This window comes from Sus scrofa, chromosome 3 (assembly GCF_054392235.1).
Source record: "Sus scrofa isolate SSC_HxYL_T2T_F1_AM1 chromosome 3, Sscrofa_HxYL_maternal_Yorkshire_Landrace_v2.0, whole genome shotgun sequence".
Lineage (NCBI taxonomy): Eukaryota > Metazoa > Chordata > Mammalia > Artiodactyla > Suidae > Sus > Sus scrofa.
Window position 1 is genome coordinate 84,462,946 of NC_139385.1, and position 20,961 is coordinate 84,483,906.

Below are 20,961 nucleotides of genomic sequence, written 5' to 3' on the forward strand. Positions count from 1 at the left end.
GTAAATGCATGGGAAGGGCTTACTTGTACTCAGTAAACATTAGCAAGTTTATGTCTTATTCAAGGTGACCCTTTATTCTCTTCACTTACTGTGCTTCACAAGCATTAAACAGCATTCACCAAACTGTATAGCCCTGCAAAGAGTAACGGGCTGAAAACCCAGTAGTTCAAGGAATGTTCGTGGGGTAGCTCTTCCAGCCCCAGTCCCTTTAACGCCATCTGATTGAGGAGGCTGTTTAGTAAACTTGCTGGGGAAGAGGAGACCCTTTCTTAGGCAGGATTCAAATATAGGTTGTTTACAAGTTGTGTTACTTGTTTATATATGCTTTCAGCATAGAATCTAACAAGTAATACTAGTAACGGTTTAAAATTCAGATAGTACAAAACAGCGAATTGTACATCTCCCTCCCACTTTGTATTTTTCAAGTCCCCAGTCACTTCTTCTGAGACAACAGATTCTGAATCAGATTGAGAATGATTTTAGAACCCTATAAGTATATGAGGATGGGGGTTTGATCCCTGGCCTTGCTCATTGGGTTAAGGATCTGGCATTGCCGTAAGCTGTGGCACAGGTTGAAGACGTGGCTGTGGAGTAAGCTGGCAGCTGCAGCTCTAGTTTTCGACCCCTGGCCTGGAAACTTCCATATGTCATAGCTGTAGACTTAGAAATCAAAACAGTGGCGTTCCCATCGTGGCTCAGTGGTTAACGAACCCGACTAGTATTCATGAGGACTCCGGTTCCATCCCTGGCCTTGCTCAGTGGGTTAAGGATCTGGCGTTGCCATGAGCTGTGGTGTATGTCACAGACATGGCTTGGATCCCAGGTTGTTGTGGCTGTGGCTTAAGCTGGCAGCTCCAGCTCCAGTTTAACCCCTAGCCTAAGAGCTTCCATATGCCATGGGTGGGGCCCTAAAAAAAAAAACAAAAGACCAAAAAAAAAAAGAGAGAGAGAAATCAAAATGGAACAAACAAACAAACAAAATACTTCAGTGAATAACCTTATATGTTTCTCATTTCACATGGGAGTATACCTGTAAGACAATTTCTTAGTGGAGTTACTGGGTCGAAGGAATAGGCAGAGAAGACATCAGATAATCCCCAATTGGGGGACATAATATAAAATACTCAACTCTTCAAAGTTGTCAAGATTATGAAAAACAAGGAAAGATGAATTCATAGATCAGATAAGACTAAGGAGATATGATGACTAAATGCAATGTGGTATCTTGGATTGGATCCTGGGAGAGAAAAAGGACAAAGTTTAGAGTTTAATTAGTAAACTAAATTCCAATGTTGATTTCTTAGTTTTGACAAATATCCTGTGGTAATATATGTTGTAAACATTAGGGGAATCTGGGTGAAAGGTATCTGGGAACTCTGTTCTTTCTTTGCAACTTTTCTGAAAATGTGAAATTATTCTGAAAGTAAAAGTTTAGGGGGTTCCCCTTGTGGCACAGTGGAAACAAATCTGACCAGTAACGCTGAGGATGTGGGTTTGATACCTGGCTTTGATCATTGGGTCGGGGATCTAGCATTGCTGTGAGCTGTGGTGTAGGTCACAAACATGGCTTGGATCCTGAGTTGCTGTGGCTGTGGCTGTGACTGTGGCTAGGCTGGAGCTGTAGCTCTGATTTGACCCCTAGGCTGGGCACTTCCATGTGCCACAGGTGTGGCCCTAAAAAAAATAAAAGGTTTATTCTTTTAAAAAAAAATGGCATTAGGGAAAAACTGGTGAAATCCTCACAGTCTGTCGTGGAGTTAATAATATTGTATCAATGTTAAGACTGTAGTTTTGGGGAGTTCCCATCATGGCGCAGTGGTTAACGAACCCGACTAGGAACCATGAGGTTGCGGGTTCGATCCCTGCCCTTGCGCAGTGGGTTAACGATCTGGCGTTGCCATGAGCTGTGGTGTAGGTTGCAGATGCGGCTCGGATCCCGAGTTGCTGTGGCTCTGGCGTAGGCCGGTGGCTGCAGCTCCGATTAGACCCCTAGCCTGGGAACCTCCATATGCCGCGGGAGCGGCCCAAAAAATAGCCAAAAGACAAAAAAAAAAAAAGACTAGTTTTGACAAATGTCCCATGGTTATGTAAGATGTTAACATTTGGGGAAGCTGGGTAAAGGGTATACAGGAACTATCTATGCTGTCTTTGTCCTTTTTATATAAATCAAGTTATTTCAGAATTAATGGTTTTTTAATTTTTTAATTTTCATATTTCACAAAGCTTTATTCTCTCAGCAAATGTTACAGTTGGGGGTTAGTTCATAGCGCCAGTGAAAAAGGTGGGCATTTTTCTTTTTTTTTTTTTTGGCCTTGCCCATGGCATGCTAAAGTTCTTGGGCCAAGGATTGAACCCATGCCACAGCAGTGACCTGAGCCACTGCGGTGTCAGTGCATGATCCTTAACCCACTGAGCCACCAGAGAACTCCAAAGAGCTCTATGCCCCAAAGTTGGCTTAATTGGAAGCTGATATTCAGAGCGCGATAGAAGTTTTTTGGTTTTTTTTTTTTTTTTTTTTTTTTTTTTTCTATTTTTGGGGCCACACCCAAGGCATATGGAGGTTCCCAGGCTAGGGGTCAAATTGGAGCTGTAGCCACCGGCTTACGCCACAGCCACAGCAATGCCAGATTCGAGCTGCGTCTTTGACCTATACCACAGCTCACGGCAATGCAGGATCTTTAACCCACTGAGTGAGGCGAGGGATTGAACTTGTAACCTCATGGTTCCCAGTCTTGTTCATTGACTGCTGAGCCACAATGAGAACTCCCTTTTTTTTGGCCATGCCTGGGCGAGGCATCAAACCTGTGCCATAGCTGTGACAGTGCCAGATCCTTGACCCGCTAGGCCACCAGGGAACTCTACCTAAACTTTGTACGTTCCTATTTGTTAATTGGTGGCCTGTAGAAGATGTGAAGGGAAAATCTTTGATCAAGACCATTCTTTGGGGTCAAGGAGGAAAAGCAAATCTAACAATCGACTTCAAAATCACGAACACATACACCTTTTTAAAAAGTATCAAAAATATTAAACTTTTGACTCTGTTGTCACTGCTGTGACTTGGGTTACTTGCTGTGGCTGGGGTTTGATTGCTGGCACAAGAACTTTTGCATGCTACAGGTGCGGCCAAAAAAATAAGTAAAAATGTTAAACTTTAGTTAATAATAAACATGCTGAACTAATACCTGCAACTTTGAAATGTATCAAAATATGAAAGAGTCTAATGGATAGAGGAAGAGACGGATAAATAGCCATGTAATAAAGTAAACATAGTAAAACGTAGAATCTAGAAAGTGGGTTTATGGAAGGTTGACTGTATGATTCTATTTTTTTCTATGTTTGAAAATTTTCATAATATTGGGGGTATAAAAAAAAAAACAGATTCACACTCTTGGGCAGACACTAAGTTAGTGGAAACCACATTGCTGATTTTGATGGGTGGCCTCAGGCAAGTTACTTAAGCCATGGCATCAACCCAAGCCACTGCAGTGATAACGCCAGATCCTTAACTTGCTGCACCACAAGAGAACTCCTTAACTTTTTAATTTTAACCTGAAGAGTGATTGTTGTTTGGCTCAAATTAAATGCTAATATTGTGAGGTTCAAATGAAATAATATGAAAGCAGTTTGAAAAGCATGAAGTTCTCCATCTAAAAATGTAATGCATTACTATTAGGAAGGATGAGTGGCCAGTTATATACTATGGCTCTAAGTGGTTGTTTTTTTTTGTTTGTTTGTTTTTTGTTTTTGTCTTTTTGCCTTTTCTAGGGCTGCTCCCACGGCATATGGAGGTTCCCAGGCTAGGGGTCTAATTGGAGCTGTAGCCGCCGGCCTACGCCACAGCCACAGCCACAGCCACATCAGATCCAAGCCACGTCTGTGACCTACACCACGACTCATGGCAACGCTGCATCCTTAACCCACTGAGCAAGGGCAGGGATTGAACCCAAAACCTCATGGTTCCTAGTCAGATTTGTTAACCACTGAGCCATGACGGGAACTCCATCCTCTAGGTATTCTTGACAACTCCCTGTGTAATGACATTAGCACTGTTTTACCTTCTTGCAATTGGAAGTGTGAAACAACCATTTCCATAAAAACTTCTAGCAAATATTTCTCAAATACTTGTGACTTAGATTTTTTTTAATATTTGTATTACTCAAATGAATTTATCACATCTGTAGTTGTATAATGATCATAACAATCCAGTTTCACAGGATTTCCATCCCACAACCCAAGCACATCCCAGACCCCAGACTTAGATTTCTCTTCTAAGAGGAAAGACTCATTTTCCTTCTGCTTAACTTTAATATATTTTCCTGTTTTACTTATAGATTGCCCAGATCGCCATTTAGGGCAGTAGGAATCTTCTTTGATTGTGGAACACTGGGCATGAGCTTTGCCATTGGCTGGCTGAGAAGGAGGAGGCAGAATGTCTGCATTGTTACACCACAGAGTTCAAACTTCAGAAGACTTTGAGTTAAGCAGTGTCATTTACTCTGCAAGTGATTATGTCTTCACCTGTCCTCTATGATCATCACAAACTAATGAAACACCTCTTAGGTCTTAAGAATTCGGGTCACACTGTTTTCTGGATGCTCTGGCAGCTGATACAGGTAGGATTGGGCTGAGTTTTGTGGGGTATGGTGGAAGGGAAAGTACTCATCTTTCCATTCTCCAGTCCTTGCTCAAGTTAAACCTCTGTGCATGTAAAGATTAGGTTTACTAATCTAGATTATTTTATAGAACAGGACTGACTCTAGAGAAATGCTTTAATTATTACATTAGGATTCTAAAAATAGATGTGAAAGGCAAAGTTTCCTCCACTTTTGTTTTGGGAGTTGAAATGGATGTTCTATTTGAGAGCATAATTTGAAAATAGTGGATAGAGTCTTTACATTTTATTTTCTGTACTAAATGTCATATATGATCTTAACTGTGTATGAATGTATATTCATGCTGATGGAGCTTACTGCTTTTTCTAGGACCTGTGAAAAATGGAACCAAACTCGCTGAGGACAAAAGTCCCAGCTTTCCTATCTGATTTGGGGAAGGCCACCTTGAGGGGAATCAGAAAGTGTCCCCGATGCGGCACTTACAATGGAACCCGGGGACTGAGCTGTAAAAATAAGACCTGTGGAACCATATTCCGGTATGGTGCGCGGAAGCAGCCTAGTGCGGAAGCTGTCAAAATCATAACAGGCTCTGACCTGCAAGTCTACTCAGTGCGGCAAAGAGACCGGGGCCCTGATTACCGATGCTTTGTGGAGCTAGGAGTTTCTGAGACGACAATCCAGACCGTGGATGGGACGATCATCACTCAACTGAGCTCTGGACGGTGTTATGTCCCCTCATGCCTGAAAGCTGCCACCCAGGGTGTGGTAGAAAACCAGTGCCAGCACATCAAGCTGGCAGTGAACTGCCAAACAGAGGCCACCCCTCTGACTCTAAAGAGCTCGGTCCTGAATGCAATGCAGGCCTCGCCAGAAACCAAGCAGACCATCTGGCAGTTAGCCACAGAACCCACAGGTCCCCTTGTACAGAGGATTACTAAAAACATTTTGGTGGTGAAGTGTAAGGCAAGTCAGAAGCATAGTTTAGGATATTTGCATACATCCTTCATGCAGAAAATCAGTGCCAAAAGCTTACCTGAGCGCCGTTTCTTCTGCTCCTGCCAGACTCTGAAATCACACAAGTCGAATGCCTCCAAGGATGAGGCGGTCCAGAGATGCATTCATTTCTTTGCTTGCATCTGTGCCTTTGCCAGTGACGAGACATTGGCTCAGGAATTCTCAGACTTCCTAAATTTTGATTCCAGTGGTAGGTGGTATGACAGTTACTCTTGTTTGTCTAAAATACCAATGAAAGGGTTCCACTGATGGCATTTGGAGATTATCCCAGCAATCTTAAGAAGCAGTAGCTAGATAAATGAAAAAAGCATTCCTTCTTTTGGAGTTCCTGTCATGGCACAGTGGAAACAAATCCAACCAAGAACCGTGAGGTTGCCGGTTTGATCTCTGGCCTTACTCAGTGGGTTAAGGATCTGGCATTGCTATGAGCTGTGGTGTAGATCGCAGACGCGGCTCAGATCTGGTGTTGCTGTGGCTGTGGTGTAGGCCGGCAGCTACAGCTCCAATTAGACCCCTAGCCTGGGAACCTCCACGTGCCTCGGGTGTGGCCCTAAAAAAGACAAAAAAACAAAACAAAACAAAAAAGCATTCCTTCTTTTAAACCCAGTCAGCACATTTGCATAAAGCTTCGTTGGTTGATTGCTTGGTTGGTTGGTTGAAATGAATGATTTGGGCATTTTCATTGAAACAATGAATCTAGCAAAGTTTGCTTTATGGTTTTTTTTTTTTTTGCTTTTTTTTTTTTTTGGTCTTTTGTTTATTTAGGGCCACACCTGCCACATATGGAAGTTCCCAGGCTGGAGGTCAGATCGGAGCTGTAGCTGCCGGCCTACGCCACAGCCCCAAGGAACTCCTTGCTTTGGTATTTTTACTTTTCCACAGATGCCCTAGGTTAGTAAAAACAGCAAACCAAAAAAATTCCCTTTAGTGTTACTTCTTCTTTTGAAGCTGGGAAAAACAAGTAGCTGGCTCAAAGGACCTTTAGGAATTCCCTGGTGGCCTAGTGGGTTAAGGATCTGGCATTATCACTGCTGTGGCTTGGGTCTCTGCAGTAGAGTGGGTTTGAGCCCCGGGTTGGGAACTTCTGCATGCCCCAAGTGTGGCCAAAAAAAAAAAAAAAAAGCCTTTAAAATTTCTGTATTTGGAGTTGCCATTGTGGCACAGCGGAAACGAATCTGACTAGGAACCATGAGGTTGCCGGTTTGATCCCTGGCCTCACTCAGTGGGTTAATGATCCAGCGTTGCTGTGAGCTGTGGTGTAGGTCGAAGATGCAGCTCAAATCTGGCATTGCTGTGGCTAGGGCGTAGGCCAGCACCTGTAGCTCCAATTCGACCCCTAGCCTGGGAACATCCATGTGCCATGGGTGCGGCCCTCGAAAGACAAAAAGACAAACAAAAAACCAAAAAAGTTTCTACATTAAGTCTTACGTTGTTGTGGAGTTCCTGTCGTGGCACAGTAGAACTGAATCTGACCAGAAACCCTAAAAAAAAAAAAATCTTCTGTTGTTGTTTTTATTTTTTTGTCTTTTTTCTAGGGCCTCACTCACGGCATATGGAGATTCCCAGGCTAGGGGTCCAATCAGAGCCGTAGCTGCCGGCCTATGCCAGAGCCACAGCAACTCATATTACAAGCTGCACCTGCAGCCTATACCAGAGCTCACGGCAACACCAGATCCTCAACCCACTGAGCGAGGCCAGGGATGGAACCCGAAACCTCATGGTTCCTAGTCGGATTCGTTAACCACTGAGCCACGACAGGAACTCCTATTTTTTTTAAATTAATTAATTTATTTTTAATTTTTTGCAGGCCCACACCCGAAGCATATAGAGTTTCCCAGGCGAGGGGTCAAATTGGAGCTGCAGCTGCCAGCCTATGCCAGAGCCACAGTAACGTGGGATTTGAGCTTCATCTGCAACCTACACCACAGCTCATGGCAATGCTGTATCCTTAATCCACTGAGTGAGGCCATGGGTCAAAGCTGCGTACTAGTAGGGTTTGTTAACCACTGAGCCATGACACAAACGTCTTATGTTGTTGTTTTTAATATTTTTATCTTGTGGATGCTTTTTATTTTCATTTCTTTTTGTTTTGTCTTTTTTTAGGGCTGCACCTGGGGCATATGGAGGTTCCCAGGCTAGGGTCCACTCGGAGCTGTAGCTGCCGGCCTATGCCACAGCCACAGCAACTCAGGATCCTTAACCCACTGATAGAGGCCAGGGATCAAACCTGCGTCCTCAAGGGTACTAGTCAGGTTCGTTAACTGCTGAGCCATAATGGGAACTCCTTATTTTCATTTCTGAATGATCTGTAGTTGGCAGCAGCTGCCAATTTTTGAATTTTAGTATTTATCTCTAGAGCCTTTTTACCATGTTAATGGTCTGTAAACAAAAACATATACTTTGAAGAGTTCCTTAAAGGAACTGATTTTAAAGCAGGCAGTCACCCTAAATTTGTTTAGAGGATTTGGATTTTTGTAAATTAATTTTTCTCAGATAAGGACACATACTTACTCTTGGAGAGTATTTTTTTTTTTTTTTTTTTGTCTTTTGTCTTTTTGTCTGTTGTTGTTGTTGCTGTTGTTGCTATTTCTTGGGCCGCTCCCGCGGCATATGGAGGTTCCCAGGCTAGGGGTTGAATCGGAGCTGTAGCCACCAGCCTACGCCAGAGCCACAGCAACGTGGGATCCGAGCCGCGTCTGCGACCTACACCACAGCTCACGGCAACGCCGGATCGTTAACCTACTGAGCAAGGGCAGGGACCAAACCCGCGACCTCATAGTTCCTAGTCGGATTCGTTAACCACTGCGCCACGACGGGAACTCCGTTGGAGAGTATTAATATTTCAGAAATTTGTTCTCTTCTAGGTCTTAAGGAGATTATTGTGCCCCAGTTAGGTTGCCATTCAGAATCAACAGTATCAGCTTGTGAGTCTACTGCCTCTAAGCCAAAGAAGAGGAAAAAGGAGGAAGTATCTGGTGAGAAGCTGTTTGGTTCGTTTGATGGTGTTAGTTTTAAAGATTGTTTTACTGTGTTTTATGTGTTTCACTGAATTTCAGCAAATTTAAGAAATAATGTGGGTTTGATTTTTTTTTTCCTGGAAAAAGTCTTACTCTTGAGACATTGATGATTCTTTGTTAAATCAAGCTAATAGTTGGTTCTATTGGTCAAGTATAAGATCCAACCATGGAGTTCTATTGTGGCTTAGCGGGTTAAGGATCTGGTGTGGTCACTGCTGTGGCACTGGTTCGATCCCTGGCCCAGGAACTTTCATGTGCCATGAGTGTGGCTAAAAAGAAGAAAAAAAATCCAACCAAACTCCACTTGTATTATTATTAAAATTTTTTTTTTCCTTTTTTGGCCACCCCCACAGCACATGGTTCCCGGGCCAGGGATCTCAACCTAAGCTGCAGCTGCTGCAGTACCAGATCCTTAACCCGCTGTGCTGGGCCAGGAATCAAACCTGCATCCCAGCACTCCCAACATGCCATTGTGCCACAGTGAGAACTCCCACTTGTGTTACTGTATTTCTTCGTTTATCCGTTAAACATTCAGACTAGTTTTAGACCTTAATCTGCCTTAAGACACTGTATGATGTTTTCATCAATAGAATGTCTTTTAAAAATTTGTGGCAATGGCTAATTATATTTTCCATGATAATTTAGGAGTATAATTTGTTATTCACATTTTCAGCAGGTGGTGCAATAAATATATATATGTTTTAATTCAAATATATCAGTGTCAGTTAAGAACTCATATAAATCAACATGAGAATACCTAGTTGATAGGTATTAAAAGACCTAGACTCTTGAAATTCCCACTGTGGCACAGCAGGTTAAGGATCCAGCATTGTCTCTGCAGTGGCACCAGTTTGATCCCCGGCCCAGTGCAGTGGGTTAAGGATCTGGCGTAGGTTGAAGCTGTGTCTCATTCAGTTGCTGGCCCCAGAACTTCCATATGATGTGGGTGCGGCCAAAAAAAAACAAAACAAAACAAAAAACTAGACTCTAAACAGAAGGAAAGGAGTTCCCGTCATGGCACAGCAGAAATAATCCGACTAGGAACTATGAAGTTGTGGGTTTGATCCCTGACCTCGTGCAGTGGGTTAAAGATCTGGTGTTGCTGTGAGCTGTGGTGTAGGTCACAGACGTGGCTTGGATCCTGAGTTGCTGTGGCTGTGGCTAGGCTGGCAGCTATAGCTCTGATTCGACCCCTAGCCTGGGAACCTCCATATGCCACAGTGTGGCCCCAAAAACCAAAACATAGAAAAAAACAGTAGAAGGAAAATATTACCTGGTCTGCATGTGTGGACTAAACTCCAAACTCACTAGTGAACAGAGAAACACAAACATTTCATAAGTGCAAAATTAAAGCAAGAGGAGTTCCCATTGTGGCTCAGTGGGTTAAGAACCCAACTAATATCCATGAGGATGTGGGTTCGATCCCTGGGCTTGCTCAGTCGGTTAAGGATCTGGTGTTGCTGTGAGCTGCAGTGTAGGTCACAGACCGCACTGGATCTGGTGTTGCTGTGGCTGTGGCATAGACCAGTAGCTCTAGCTCCGGTTTGGCCCCCCCCCAGGAATTTCCCTATGCCACAGATGTGGCTATAAAAAGAAAAAAAAAAAATTAAAACAAGATACTTCCGGGTATCAAATTAGCCTTTTTTTAAATGATGAGACCACAGACAAAGGTGAAATCAGGGCTTTTGAGCATGGCTAGTAGTGTAAGTTGCTTTAATCATTTGTAAAAGCAGTGTGCAGTATTTCTTAAGAACCTTAGCAATGTTCCTACCCGTAGAGGGAGTATTGCTGGAGATGAGTCAGGTAGTCATGCACAGGAGTTTAGGGGCTGGCAAGTTGGAGAAAGATGGAGATACAAAGTGACCTGGTTATTTCTGTGTTTTTGAGAGGTAATTTTGGCAGCAAGATAGAGCAGAGATTGTTGTTAAATGTTTACTTATCAGTCTTTCCCGGGAAAACTTGAAATTAAAAAAAAATTTTTTTTTAACCCTTAAACTCAGTAATGTCACTTCTTTTTTGTGGCATGTGGAAGTTCCCAGGCTAGGGGGTCGAATCGGAGCTACAGCTGCCAGCCTATGCCACAGTCACAGCAATGCCAGATCAGAGCTGTGTCTGTGATCTGCACCACAGCTTATAGCAATGCTGGATCCTTAACCCAATGAGTGGGGCCAGGGATTGAACCTATGTCCTCATGGATACTAGTTGTGTTTGTTACCACTGAGCCACAATGGGAACTCCAGTAATATCACTTCTAAGTAATCCTTTTTTTAAAAAATAATCCTTAGTACAGGAAAAGCATTTTGTCCAGATATGCTTGTTGTGTGGTTATTATAATAGTGAAAAACTAGAAACAAACTATGGGCCAACCACTTAGTTAAATGAACCATGATAAAGCCACTGGCTAGAATACCAGGTAGCCATTAAAAAATGACTGTAAAAGGAGTTCCCATTGTGGCTCAGTGGGTTAAGAACCTGACAGTGTCTCTGAGGATATGGGTCTGATCCCTGACCTTGCTCAGTGGGTTAAAGATCAGACATTGTTGCAAGCTGTGGTGTCTGCCCCAGATATGACTCGGATCTGGCATTGTCTTGGCTTTTGTGTAGCCTGGCAGCTGTAGCTCCAGTTCGACCCCTAACCTGGGAACTTGCGTATACTGCACCTGCGGCTAAATCTGGCAATCCTGGTATAATCACAGCTGCTTAAAATCACAAACCTTGCAAAATAAACTATTCATACACCAAAAAATGGATGATAGTTCACCAGAAAATTAATAGTGATTGTCCAAGAGGTGAGAGCAAAGGGTGAATTTTTTTTCTCCCTTTCATTGTAGTTTCCTTCACCGACTTCCTGTAAAGAGTATGAGACACTTGAGTTCCCTGCTGGCTCAGGAGGTTAAGGATCTGGCGTCGCTACTATAGTTCTGGTCACTGCTGTGATGCAAGTTTGATCCCAAGAACTTCTGTATGCCTCAGGCACAGCTGAAAAAAAAAGTGGGGGTTCCCATTGTGGCTAGTATCCATGAGGATGTGGGTTTAATCCCTGACCTCACTCAGTAGGTTAAGGATCCTGCATTGCTGTGAGCGGTGGTGCAGGTCACCAATGCAGCTCAGATCCTGAGTTGCTGCGGCTGTGGCTATGACTATGGTTGGCACTTGCAGCTCCAATTTGAGCCCTAGCGTGGCCGCTCTTGCAGCCCTAAAAATGAAAAAGCAAAAAACAAAACAAAACAAAAAAAACTTAAAATATTATGTATAAAGTCTAACACTAATTCCTTCTAGAAACTAAGCTAAGTTAGAAATTAGCAAAAAAAAAAAAAAAAAAAAAAAAAAGGAGTTCCCATTGTGGCGCAGTGGTTAACGAATCCGACTAGGAACCATGAGGTTACGGGTTCGGTCCCTGCCCTTACTCAGTGGGTTGACGATCTGGCGTTGCCGTGAGCTGTGGTGTAGGCTGCAGATGCAGCTCGGATCCCGCGTTGCTGTGGCTCTGGCGTAGGCCGGTGGCTACAGCTCCGATTCGACCCCTAACTTGGGAACCTGCATATGCTGCGGGAGCGGCCCAAGAAATAGCAACAACAACAACAACAACAACAAAAGACCAAAAAAAAGAAAAAAAGAAAAAAAAAGAAATTAGCAGACTTTTTTTTTTTTTTTCCCCACTGTACAGCAAGGGGATCAAGTTATCCTTACATGTATACATTACAATTACATTCTTTTTCCCAACCCTTTGTTCTGTTGCAACATGAGTATCTAGACAAAGTTCTCAATGCTACTCAGCAGGATCTCCTTGTAAATCTATTCTTAGTGAAATTAGCAGGCTTTTTAATGCTTTAAACTCTTCAGAAATTAATATTGAATCAATTTGTATTCTGCAGACATCTTGTTAAGCACTGTAATGATTTGTGGTTTAGGTGCACAGACGAACAGCTCGATGCTGCCTCAAGATGCAGTGAACAGTAATCTAAGGAAAAGTGGCCTGAAAAAGCCTGTGGTTGCTTCTTCATTAAAAAGGCAGGGTAAGTTTCCCTTCCCTAGGATAGGCTAAAGAGGTGTTAATTCATCCTAAAGAAGCCCAAAGCAATATAATCAAAAGAGGAGTTCCCTGGTAATGTAGAGGGTTAAGGACCCAGTGTTTTCACTGGTGTGGCTTGGGTCGCTGCTGTAGCATGGGTTGGATCCTTGGCCTGGGAACTTCCATGCGCTATGGGTGTGACCAAAAAAAAAAAAATATATATATATATATATATATATATATATATGTAATCAAAAGTAATGTTGCAGGTTGTCCCCTAGGGAGTGCTAAGATAAAAACTAGCAGGACCTGAGGCTGAGATCTCTGCTGTCTCTCCCACTGCTTTCAAATCAAGCTCAAAACCAAATTGCCTTTTAAGTAACAAATGCAACAAAAATTACTGACTTATTTTAGCAGCGCATATTTTATAGAATATTTTTGTTTTGTTGCTCATTACCCACATGCAGTTAGTACGGAGGTTCAAAATTGAAGAAGAAACATATTTTAAAATTGTGCAGGGATAAATAATTGTTAAGAAAGACAAATATAGTCTGTACTCCAAAGGTAGTAAATTTTGAAAACACCTAAAAGCAGTAGCATGGATATTATTTTGAATTAATGAGACAGAATACTTAATTTTGAACATAACTTATACATTTATATTTATCACTTTTCTACTCAGAATAATTAAACTTGTATGTTTGAAGATCAACATTTTTTAACCCTTTTATAATATGAGTGGGTGATTAGAAGTTAGACATCATCCCTGCCCTCATACTCTGGTTTTGAAGACAAGACCAGTACATAAATAGCAAATAATACAAGACCAAATCTTAATTTACTAATTAAAGAAGAACTGACACATTCCAAGAATAAATATTTTTGGAAGGTCAGGAAGTAAACAGATCAGAAGCATCTGTTAGAAGATCTTAAACAAAATTTTGTCACTTTGATGCAAAGAAAAAAGAAAATAGCTTTAAATCCAAATTATCACAATATGTATTTATCTGTGAGAATTTTAATTTTAAATGAATAGTAGTTTTGGCATCATTATTTCTTTATAAAAGATAATATGGGGGGGTTCCCTGGTGGCTCAGTGGGTTAAGGACCTGGCATTGTCACTACTGTGGCTTAAGTTGCTGCTATGGCAAGGGTTCAGTGCCTGGCCTGGGAATTTCACACGCCTCAGGCAAGGCCAAAACAAATGAAAGGGATATACTTCAGACACAGTGAAGATATTTCAGGAGAAGAAATGGAATAAAATGGTAGGTTGGTGGGTACATGGAGATGTTCTAGATGGATTCTTAAAAAAAGAAACTCTGCTATCTTCCATTTCACTTAAAATATCTAATTTCTTTGAATTTTCAACTTGCTGCTCTCTTCTGTGTCAATGCCTTGGCTTTTTCAAACTTCAGTTAACTGTTTAATTCTGTGAGAAAAGATAAATTTATTGGAGTTTTTACCCCCTCCCCATCAGCCTGTGGTCAGCTGTTAGATGAGGCACAAGTGACCTTATCCTTCCAAGACTGGCTGGCTAGTGTCACGGAACGCATCCATCAAACCATGCACTATCAGTTTGATGGTAAGTATTGGTCATCCAATTGGACTTTTGCTCAAAGTAGGAGAAATTAAAGAAATTATGATGTAGTTCTATGCTATTTTGATAGAAAAAATAATTGGGCTTCAGGCCAAACTGCATTGGACCTCAAGAAAATAGAAATCTAAATGAAAGGAGGAGGAGTTCCCATCGTGGCGCAGTGGTTAACGAATCCGACTAGGAACCATGAGGTTGCGGGTTCGGTCCCTGCCCTTGCTCAGTGGGTTAATGATCTGGTGTTGCCGTGAGCTGTGGTGTAGGTTGCAGACGCGGCTCGGATCCCAAGTTGCTGTGGCTCTGGCGGAGGCCGGTGGCTACAGCTCCAATTCGACCCCTAGCCTGGGAACCTCCATATGCCACGGGAGCAGCCCAAGAAATGGCAAAAAGACAAAATAAATAAATAAATAAAATAAATGAAAGGAGAAATCATGTAATTAAAGTGTAGGACCAGCAAAAAGAATTTAGAGACGGAAGAGAAAAACCACAGCAAACAGTAAGTGGTTTTTCTCTTGGTCTTGGGGTGTGCGTGGGTGTTTGTTTGGTGAGGGAGATACCAAAACCTTAGAAGATCATTCTAACCCTCAAACTTAAAATCAAAGCAAGGGATGGAATTTCCTGGTGGCACAGCTGGTTAAGGATCCAGTGTTTTCACTTCCGTGGAACGGTTCAATCCCTGATCTGGGAACTTCTGACTGCCATGGGTGAGGCTCCCCCTACCTTACCCCCCAAAAAAAATCAAAGCAAGGGACGAAAAAGTTTAGAAAAAATCTAAACATGTGAGACTAACATAGTTATACAGAATTACAAAGGAATGCTAAGGAAGATTGGAGAACACAGGCTGGTTTCAGGTTGATTGTGATAGCCTTATAGAACCTCAGCAATTTCAGAGGTGGACCTTCTAACCAGGGCTGCCCATTGCCTTAAAAGCAGCCTTGGTGGATGGTTTTCTAGGCTTTGTGCAGCTGTGTGCAGCACACTGCTTTTTGAGACAGCTCACAACATGGTTGAATAGTGATAGCTGTGAAAAGGTCTTCCTCATTCTAAGAGGAAATGTTTGTCAATAATACTGCCTGTTGGTTTACTTCTGCACTCTAGCCACATGGACTAAGTCTGTGGTCCTATTTTCAAATAACAGTCCCTGCCACTGCATACACCCATTGTCCTACTTGACAGGTCATTTCTTTTCCAAGTGATACTTCAGGTCTTCAGACATTCCTCATGGCATATTTATAAACCTCACATCATTTTGATGATCTTTGCTGAATATGTTGGAAGTTTGTAGATATCATTTTAAAAATAAAGCACCCCACACTGAACAGTAGTCCAGCAGCAGACACTCAGAGAAGATGAGTTATGGCTTCATGTTGAGGAAAGGGACAAGAATGGAAGAATGGAAGTCTTGAAATACATGCTAAGTTTTATTTGTATTAATTCAGGAAAAAATTAAACTTTAGAAGTAAAAACAATAAGCTAGGAGTTTCCGTCATGGCTCAGTGGTTAACGAACCTGACTAGTATCCATGAGGATGTGGGTTTGATCCCTGGCTTTGCTCAGTGGGTTAAGGATCTGGCGTTGCTATGAGCTCTGTTGTAGGTGGCAGAAGCAGCTCGGATCCTGCGTGCTGTGGCCGTGGTGTAGGCCGGCAGCTACAACTCCGATTTGACTCCTAGCCTGGGAACCTCCATATGTGGTGGTTGCAGCCTTAAAAAGACAAAAAAGACAAAAAAACAAAACAAAACAAAACAAAAAAAAAACCCAATAAGCTAGGGAAGGTTAAAGAGAGAGTCTATGTTTTTTTCTTTTAAAAATTTATGTATATATTTTTTGAAATAACATAATAAATATCTACTAACCTGCCTCCCAAGACATAAAATAGAACATTGACAATAATAGAAGCTATAAACTATTGTCCTTTTCCATCCCATTCCTTTACCACCCCTCTCACCATTTCCATTACCACCACCTTTGTCAAAGTGTCACCATCAGCTCTCCTTGACTGTGATTCTCTTTTACAAGGGCTTTTCAAGATTAATTTGTAAACCTCAACTCTAGCATCCCATCAGCTGAGATCTCTGCATAATAGCCTATGATCTAATTTCAAGATGAAAGTTATGGAGGTTTTTTTGTAGTTTTTATTTTTTGTTTTTTTGTCTTTTTAGGGCCAAACCAGTGGCACGTGGAAGCTCCCAGGCTACGGGTCGAAACCAGAGATACACCTGCTGGCCTATGCCACAGCCACAGTAATGCCACATCCAAGCTGCAACCTGCACTGCACCTCATGGCAACACTGTATCCTTAACCCACAGATCGAGGCAAGGGATCAAACCTGAGTCCTCTTGGTTACTAGTTGAGTTTGTTACTGCTGAGCCACGATGGGAACTCCCAGATGAAAGATTTTTAAATCCTTTCTGTAGTGACTTCTCTAAACTGCCCAGATAATAATATTTTAGTGACTCAGAAGTAGTGAGTTTTGTCATTGACATTCTGCATTCAATTAAGTAAGCAAAATCAGTTGAAAAGAATGTAAAATCCTAAAATAGAATACTGGAAAACCTTTCATTTTCATTTTCATTTTTCTTGGTTTGATCTTTATTTCAAAAAGGCATCTGAACTGTCTTTAAGAACTACTCTTCAAAAAAAAAAAAAGCTACTTTTAGGATGTATCTAGGTAGGTAGAAGTTGCATGTTAATCCATGTGATTCTGAGCATTTTCCCTCTGAAGCTAACCCCTTAGGAAGAATTTTTAAGGAAAACTCTGAATATTTTCAACCCCTCCCATAAACACTCTGTTAACTTTTTGTTAATCTAGTTTCTTGCAAAATTTTTAAAGAGATTTGTTAAGTATTTTCAAACAGTTTGCCTGCCTTCAGATCAGAGAGAAGACAGGTGCTTATTGGATAAAGTATCCTAACTTTTCAGTCTGGCATTCATGGTCATGACCATCTGAGAGCATGAATGCAGGCAAGTGCCTGGGATGGTAGCAGGAATGGATCAAGTTTACCTTTTCAACTCAGCCTCAATGTTTTAATTTCATCTCATGTCATCTTTAAAGAGATACATCTATGCTGTGGTGGTGTTTGCAAAATTGGGGTTTGGGAGTCCCATTTTGGCTCAGCAGTAGCAAATCCAACCAGTATCCATAAGGATGCAGGTTCGATCCCTGGCCTTATTCAGTGAGTCAAGGATCCAGCATTGCCGCCAGCTGTGGTGTAGGTTGCAAATGTGGCTTGGATCCCATGTTGCTATGGCATAGGGCGGCAGCTACAACTTTAATTAGACGCCTAGCCTGGGAACTTCCATATGCCACAAGTGCAGCTCTAAAAAGCAAAAAAAAAAAGTTGTCTTTGGTAAATGACAAGAGTGCTGTATTTGTTATAATTGCAAGGGATCAAGAGTGGGGCTGTTGACAGGGCTTGGCTCATAAAAGTCGATCAAAGCCTTTTTGCTTAATAAAAAAAAGCTCAATGTTATTTTTAGTTATTATTACCCATCAGTTCCATTTCATCCACCTTTCCCTACACACCAGAAAGCCCACTCAATTTCTTTAAATGAGCTTCCTCTTACTTCTTCTAGGCAAACCAGAGCCACTGGTGTTCCACATTCCTCAGTCCTTCTTTGATGCCCTGCAACAGAGAATATCCATAGGAAGTGCAAAAAAACGGCTTCCCAACTCCACCACAGGTATGGGATTTTCCTTAGGAATAGGTGTCTTAACCTTTGAGGACTATGTTTGGAAAAAATTGCTTGAAAGTTTTCAGATTAGGACTTCTGGTTACATGCTCAGAGCATGAAGCCTTAGCCTATCACCTCTTAGAATAATGATCACACTCTTCAGGAGTTCCCTGGTGGCTCAGCAGGTTAAGGATCCTGACACTGCTATGGCTCAGGTAGCTGCAGTGGCATGAGTTTGTTTCCCGGCCTGGGGACCTCTCAGGCTGAAAATTCGGCCCCCCCAAAATAAAAAGATCACACTCTTCAAAGGCCTCATGCTTATTCCATTGAGTTGATGGAAAGACTCAGAAAGCACAAACTTGGTGAAAGAACCACAATGAAGTACAGTGACGGTGCCCACCAAGAAGCTGGGTGTTTTCTAGAGATCAATCAGTTTCAACAAAAGCATTGCAGGCTCCATCTGTCGTTTGGGCTGGCTTCTTGGAAGCATAATATATCGAAAACTAAAACTTGTTTTTCTTATCCCCCCTCCCCTTTTTTTTCCCTTTTGGCTGTGCCCATGGCATATAACAGTTCCTGGGCCAGGGATCAAACCCTTGCCACAAGCAGTGACCCAAGCCACAGCAGTGACAATGCCGGCTCCTTAACCAGCTGAGCCATGAGTACTCTCATGATTTCCGATTTCCAATGAAATTTTTTTGATGAAGGAAGATTTTATTTTTAGAGCAATTCTCAGGATTGGAACACTTTATAATTACATTATCTGGTACATATTTCTTGGTTTTATATAACATCTTTCTACTGGCGATCTCAAGATACTTATTAGGTAATATAAGGAAATAGGAGAGAAAAGGAGAAAGAGAAGATCGTTCAGGGGAAAATAGCCCAAGAGTAACCACAGCTAGAAATAGAAGCTGTTTCTTCAGTGAATTGTTATTTGATGATATAAAAGAGACTGAGGTTCAGTTCTGTCTTTGAATAAATTGTGCAAGCTGTGGATGACCTTGTTTAGGGCCATAAAAATCTCTTTCTTTTTTTTTTTTTTTTTTGGTCTTTTTGCCTTTTCTAGGGCCGCACCCACGGCATATGGAGGTTCCCAGGCTAGGGGTCTAATTGGAGCTGTAGCCACCAGCCTATGCCAGAGCCACAGCAACTCAGGATCCAAGCCACGTCTGCGACCTATACCAGAGCTCACGGCAATGCCAGATCCCCAACCCACTGAGCAATGCCAGGGATCGAACCTGCAACTTCATGGTTCCTAGTCGGATTCATTAGCCACTGAGCCACAATGGGAACTCCAAAAATCTCTCTTTATACCTTAACTATTTGACTTTTGAGGCAGCGTTGATTCTTTCTTCCAGTTTAAACTCTAGGCCTAATACATTAATTTTAACCCATTCCTTAGATAGTTTTAGGCCCGTTAATGGAACCGTTTTATAATTTGGAGACAGGGCAGTAGGTGGGTAACCATGAGAGTAAGCTTAAACTCCACATAATTATTTTAAGGACTGTGATTTGACCTCTGACATACCTAAACTTGTAAGCGGTTGTTTTATAATGGAGTCCTTTGTGTGTAGTCTTACCAAACAAAGAAATAAATCTCCAAGGTGCCAAAAATTAGTATCTCAAGCATCAGAAATAGTACATTAGCAGAAATCCTGATCATTTGATTCATCACATTGCTGCCAAAACCCTGTTATAGATTTGCTTCTAGAATTCCTTTTTTAGAGGGCTGAGATTCTTTAAGGCAGGAAAATCACTGCACTGAACTCTCTAGAAACTGGATAATGAAAACATTGAAAGAGTATGTTGTGTTTTGGTAGTCTGATTTTGTCCTCTTTTTATCTTAAAGCTTTTGTGCGCAAAGACGCCTTGCCACTGGGAACCTTTTCTAAATATACCTGGCATATCACAAATATCCTGCAAGTTAAACAAATCTTAGATACTCCAGAGGTAAGAGTTTATTTCTACAGTAGTGGGAGGACAGAGAGGGGAAGAGAGGGAAGCAAGTGCGGAAATCATGTTTACAACAGCTCCCTGAGTTCTGGACAGCAAATTCCTTTTTTTCATACTAAGATTATTCAGAAAGGTTCATGGCTTTATGGTTCCAGCTCTGATTGTAATAGGTATTCCCTGTAGCTTCAGGATGTATCTTAAATTGAAGCCTCCTTTTTCTGATGCCTTTGGGATCAGAAAACAGGGATGCTTTTTCTTATAAATTAAATAATGATCCTTTACTAGCTATGGTGAGCCCCAGATTAACTAGCAGACAGCTAGAAAGTATTTATATGATTTAAGATTATGTACTATTTGTGAAGTCAGTGGGTCCGGCACAATTAAATATTAATTTCCAAATTGCAATTTAGTTCTCACTAGAGAAATCATTCTTAAATATTTTGTGTTCTTTTTCTTAGGGACAATATTAGACATTTTAAAACTTTTTTTCAAGCAGATCCAGAAGATTTGAGGTTTTTCCTTTCCTAGAGTAATGGAATATTGTGGAAAATTGAACATAATTTAATACATTAAGATTAGCTTGATTGCAAGACACTATTATGTTCAGAAAAAGAATAAATTATTTGGTAGCTGTAGAACTTACATGTGAACCCTGGAAAAGGTTCACTAATTAGCACTAAAGACACCTGAGGAACCTCTTGTCTTTTTTTTTTTTTTTTTTTTTTTTTTGCTTTTCAGGGCTGCATTTGCAGCTTATGGAGGTTCCCAGGCTAGGGGGGGTCCAATTGGAGCTATAGCTGCCAGCCTACATCATAGCCACAGCAGCTCAGGATCTGAGCCGCATCTGCGACCTACACTACAGCTCATGGCAACACCAGATCCTTAACCCACTGAGCAAGGCCAGGGATCAAACCCACAACCTCACGGTTCCTAGTTGGATTCATTTCCGCTGCACCTTGATGGGAACTCCTTGAGGAACTTCTCTAAATGCAGAATGTTACAGACAGGCTTCTAGCCTGAAACAAGTCATGTTCAGGAAAACACTGAAGCAGCCCAGAGCAGAGTCATGTGAGGGAAGAG

General features: G+C 41.8%; 1 protein-coding gene across 1 annotated transcript in view; it reads left to right on the plus strand.

Annotated features, from left to right (window-relative positions):
- Positions 1-20,961, plus strand: part of C3H2orf42 (chromosome 3 C2orf42 homolog) — a 28,530-nt gene that overhangs the window by 655 nt on the left and 6,914 nt on the right. Inside the window, 7 exon segments of the mRNA NM_001243818.1 lie at positions 4,332-4,613; positions 4,983-5,817; positions 8,492-8,602; positions 12,556-12,660; positions 14,134-14,238; positions 17,827-17,934; positions 19,778-19,878. Of these exon segments, the coding sequence (NP_001230747.1) occupies positions 4,995-5,817; positions 8,492-8,602; positions 12,556-12,660; positions 14,134-14,238; positions 17,827-17,934; positions 19,778-19,878 (1,353 nt within the window). The 5' untranslated portion in view covers positions 4,332-4,613; positions 4,983-4,994.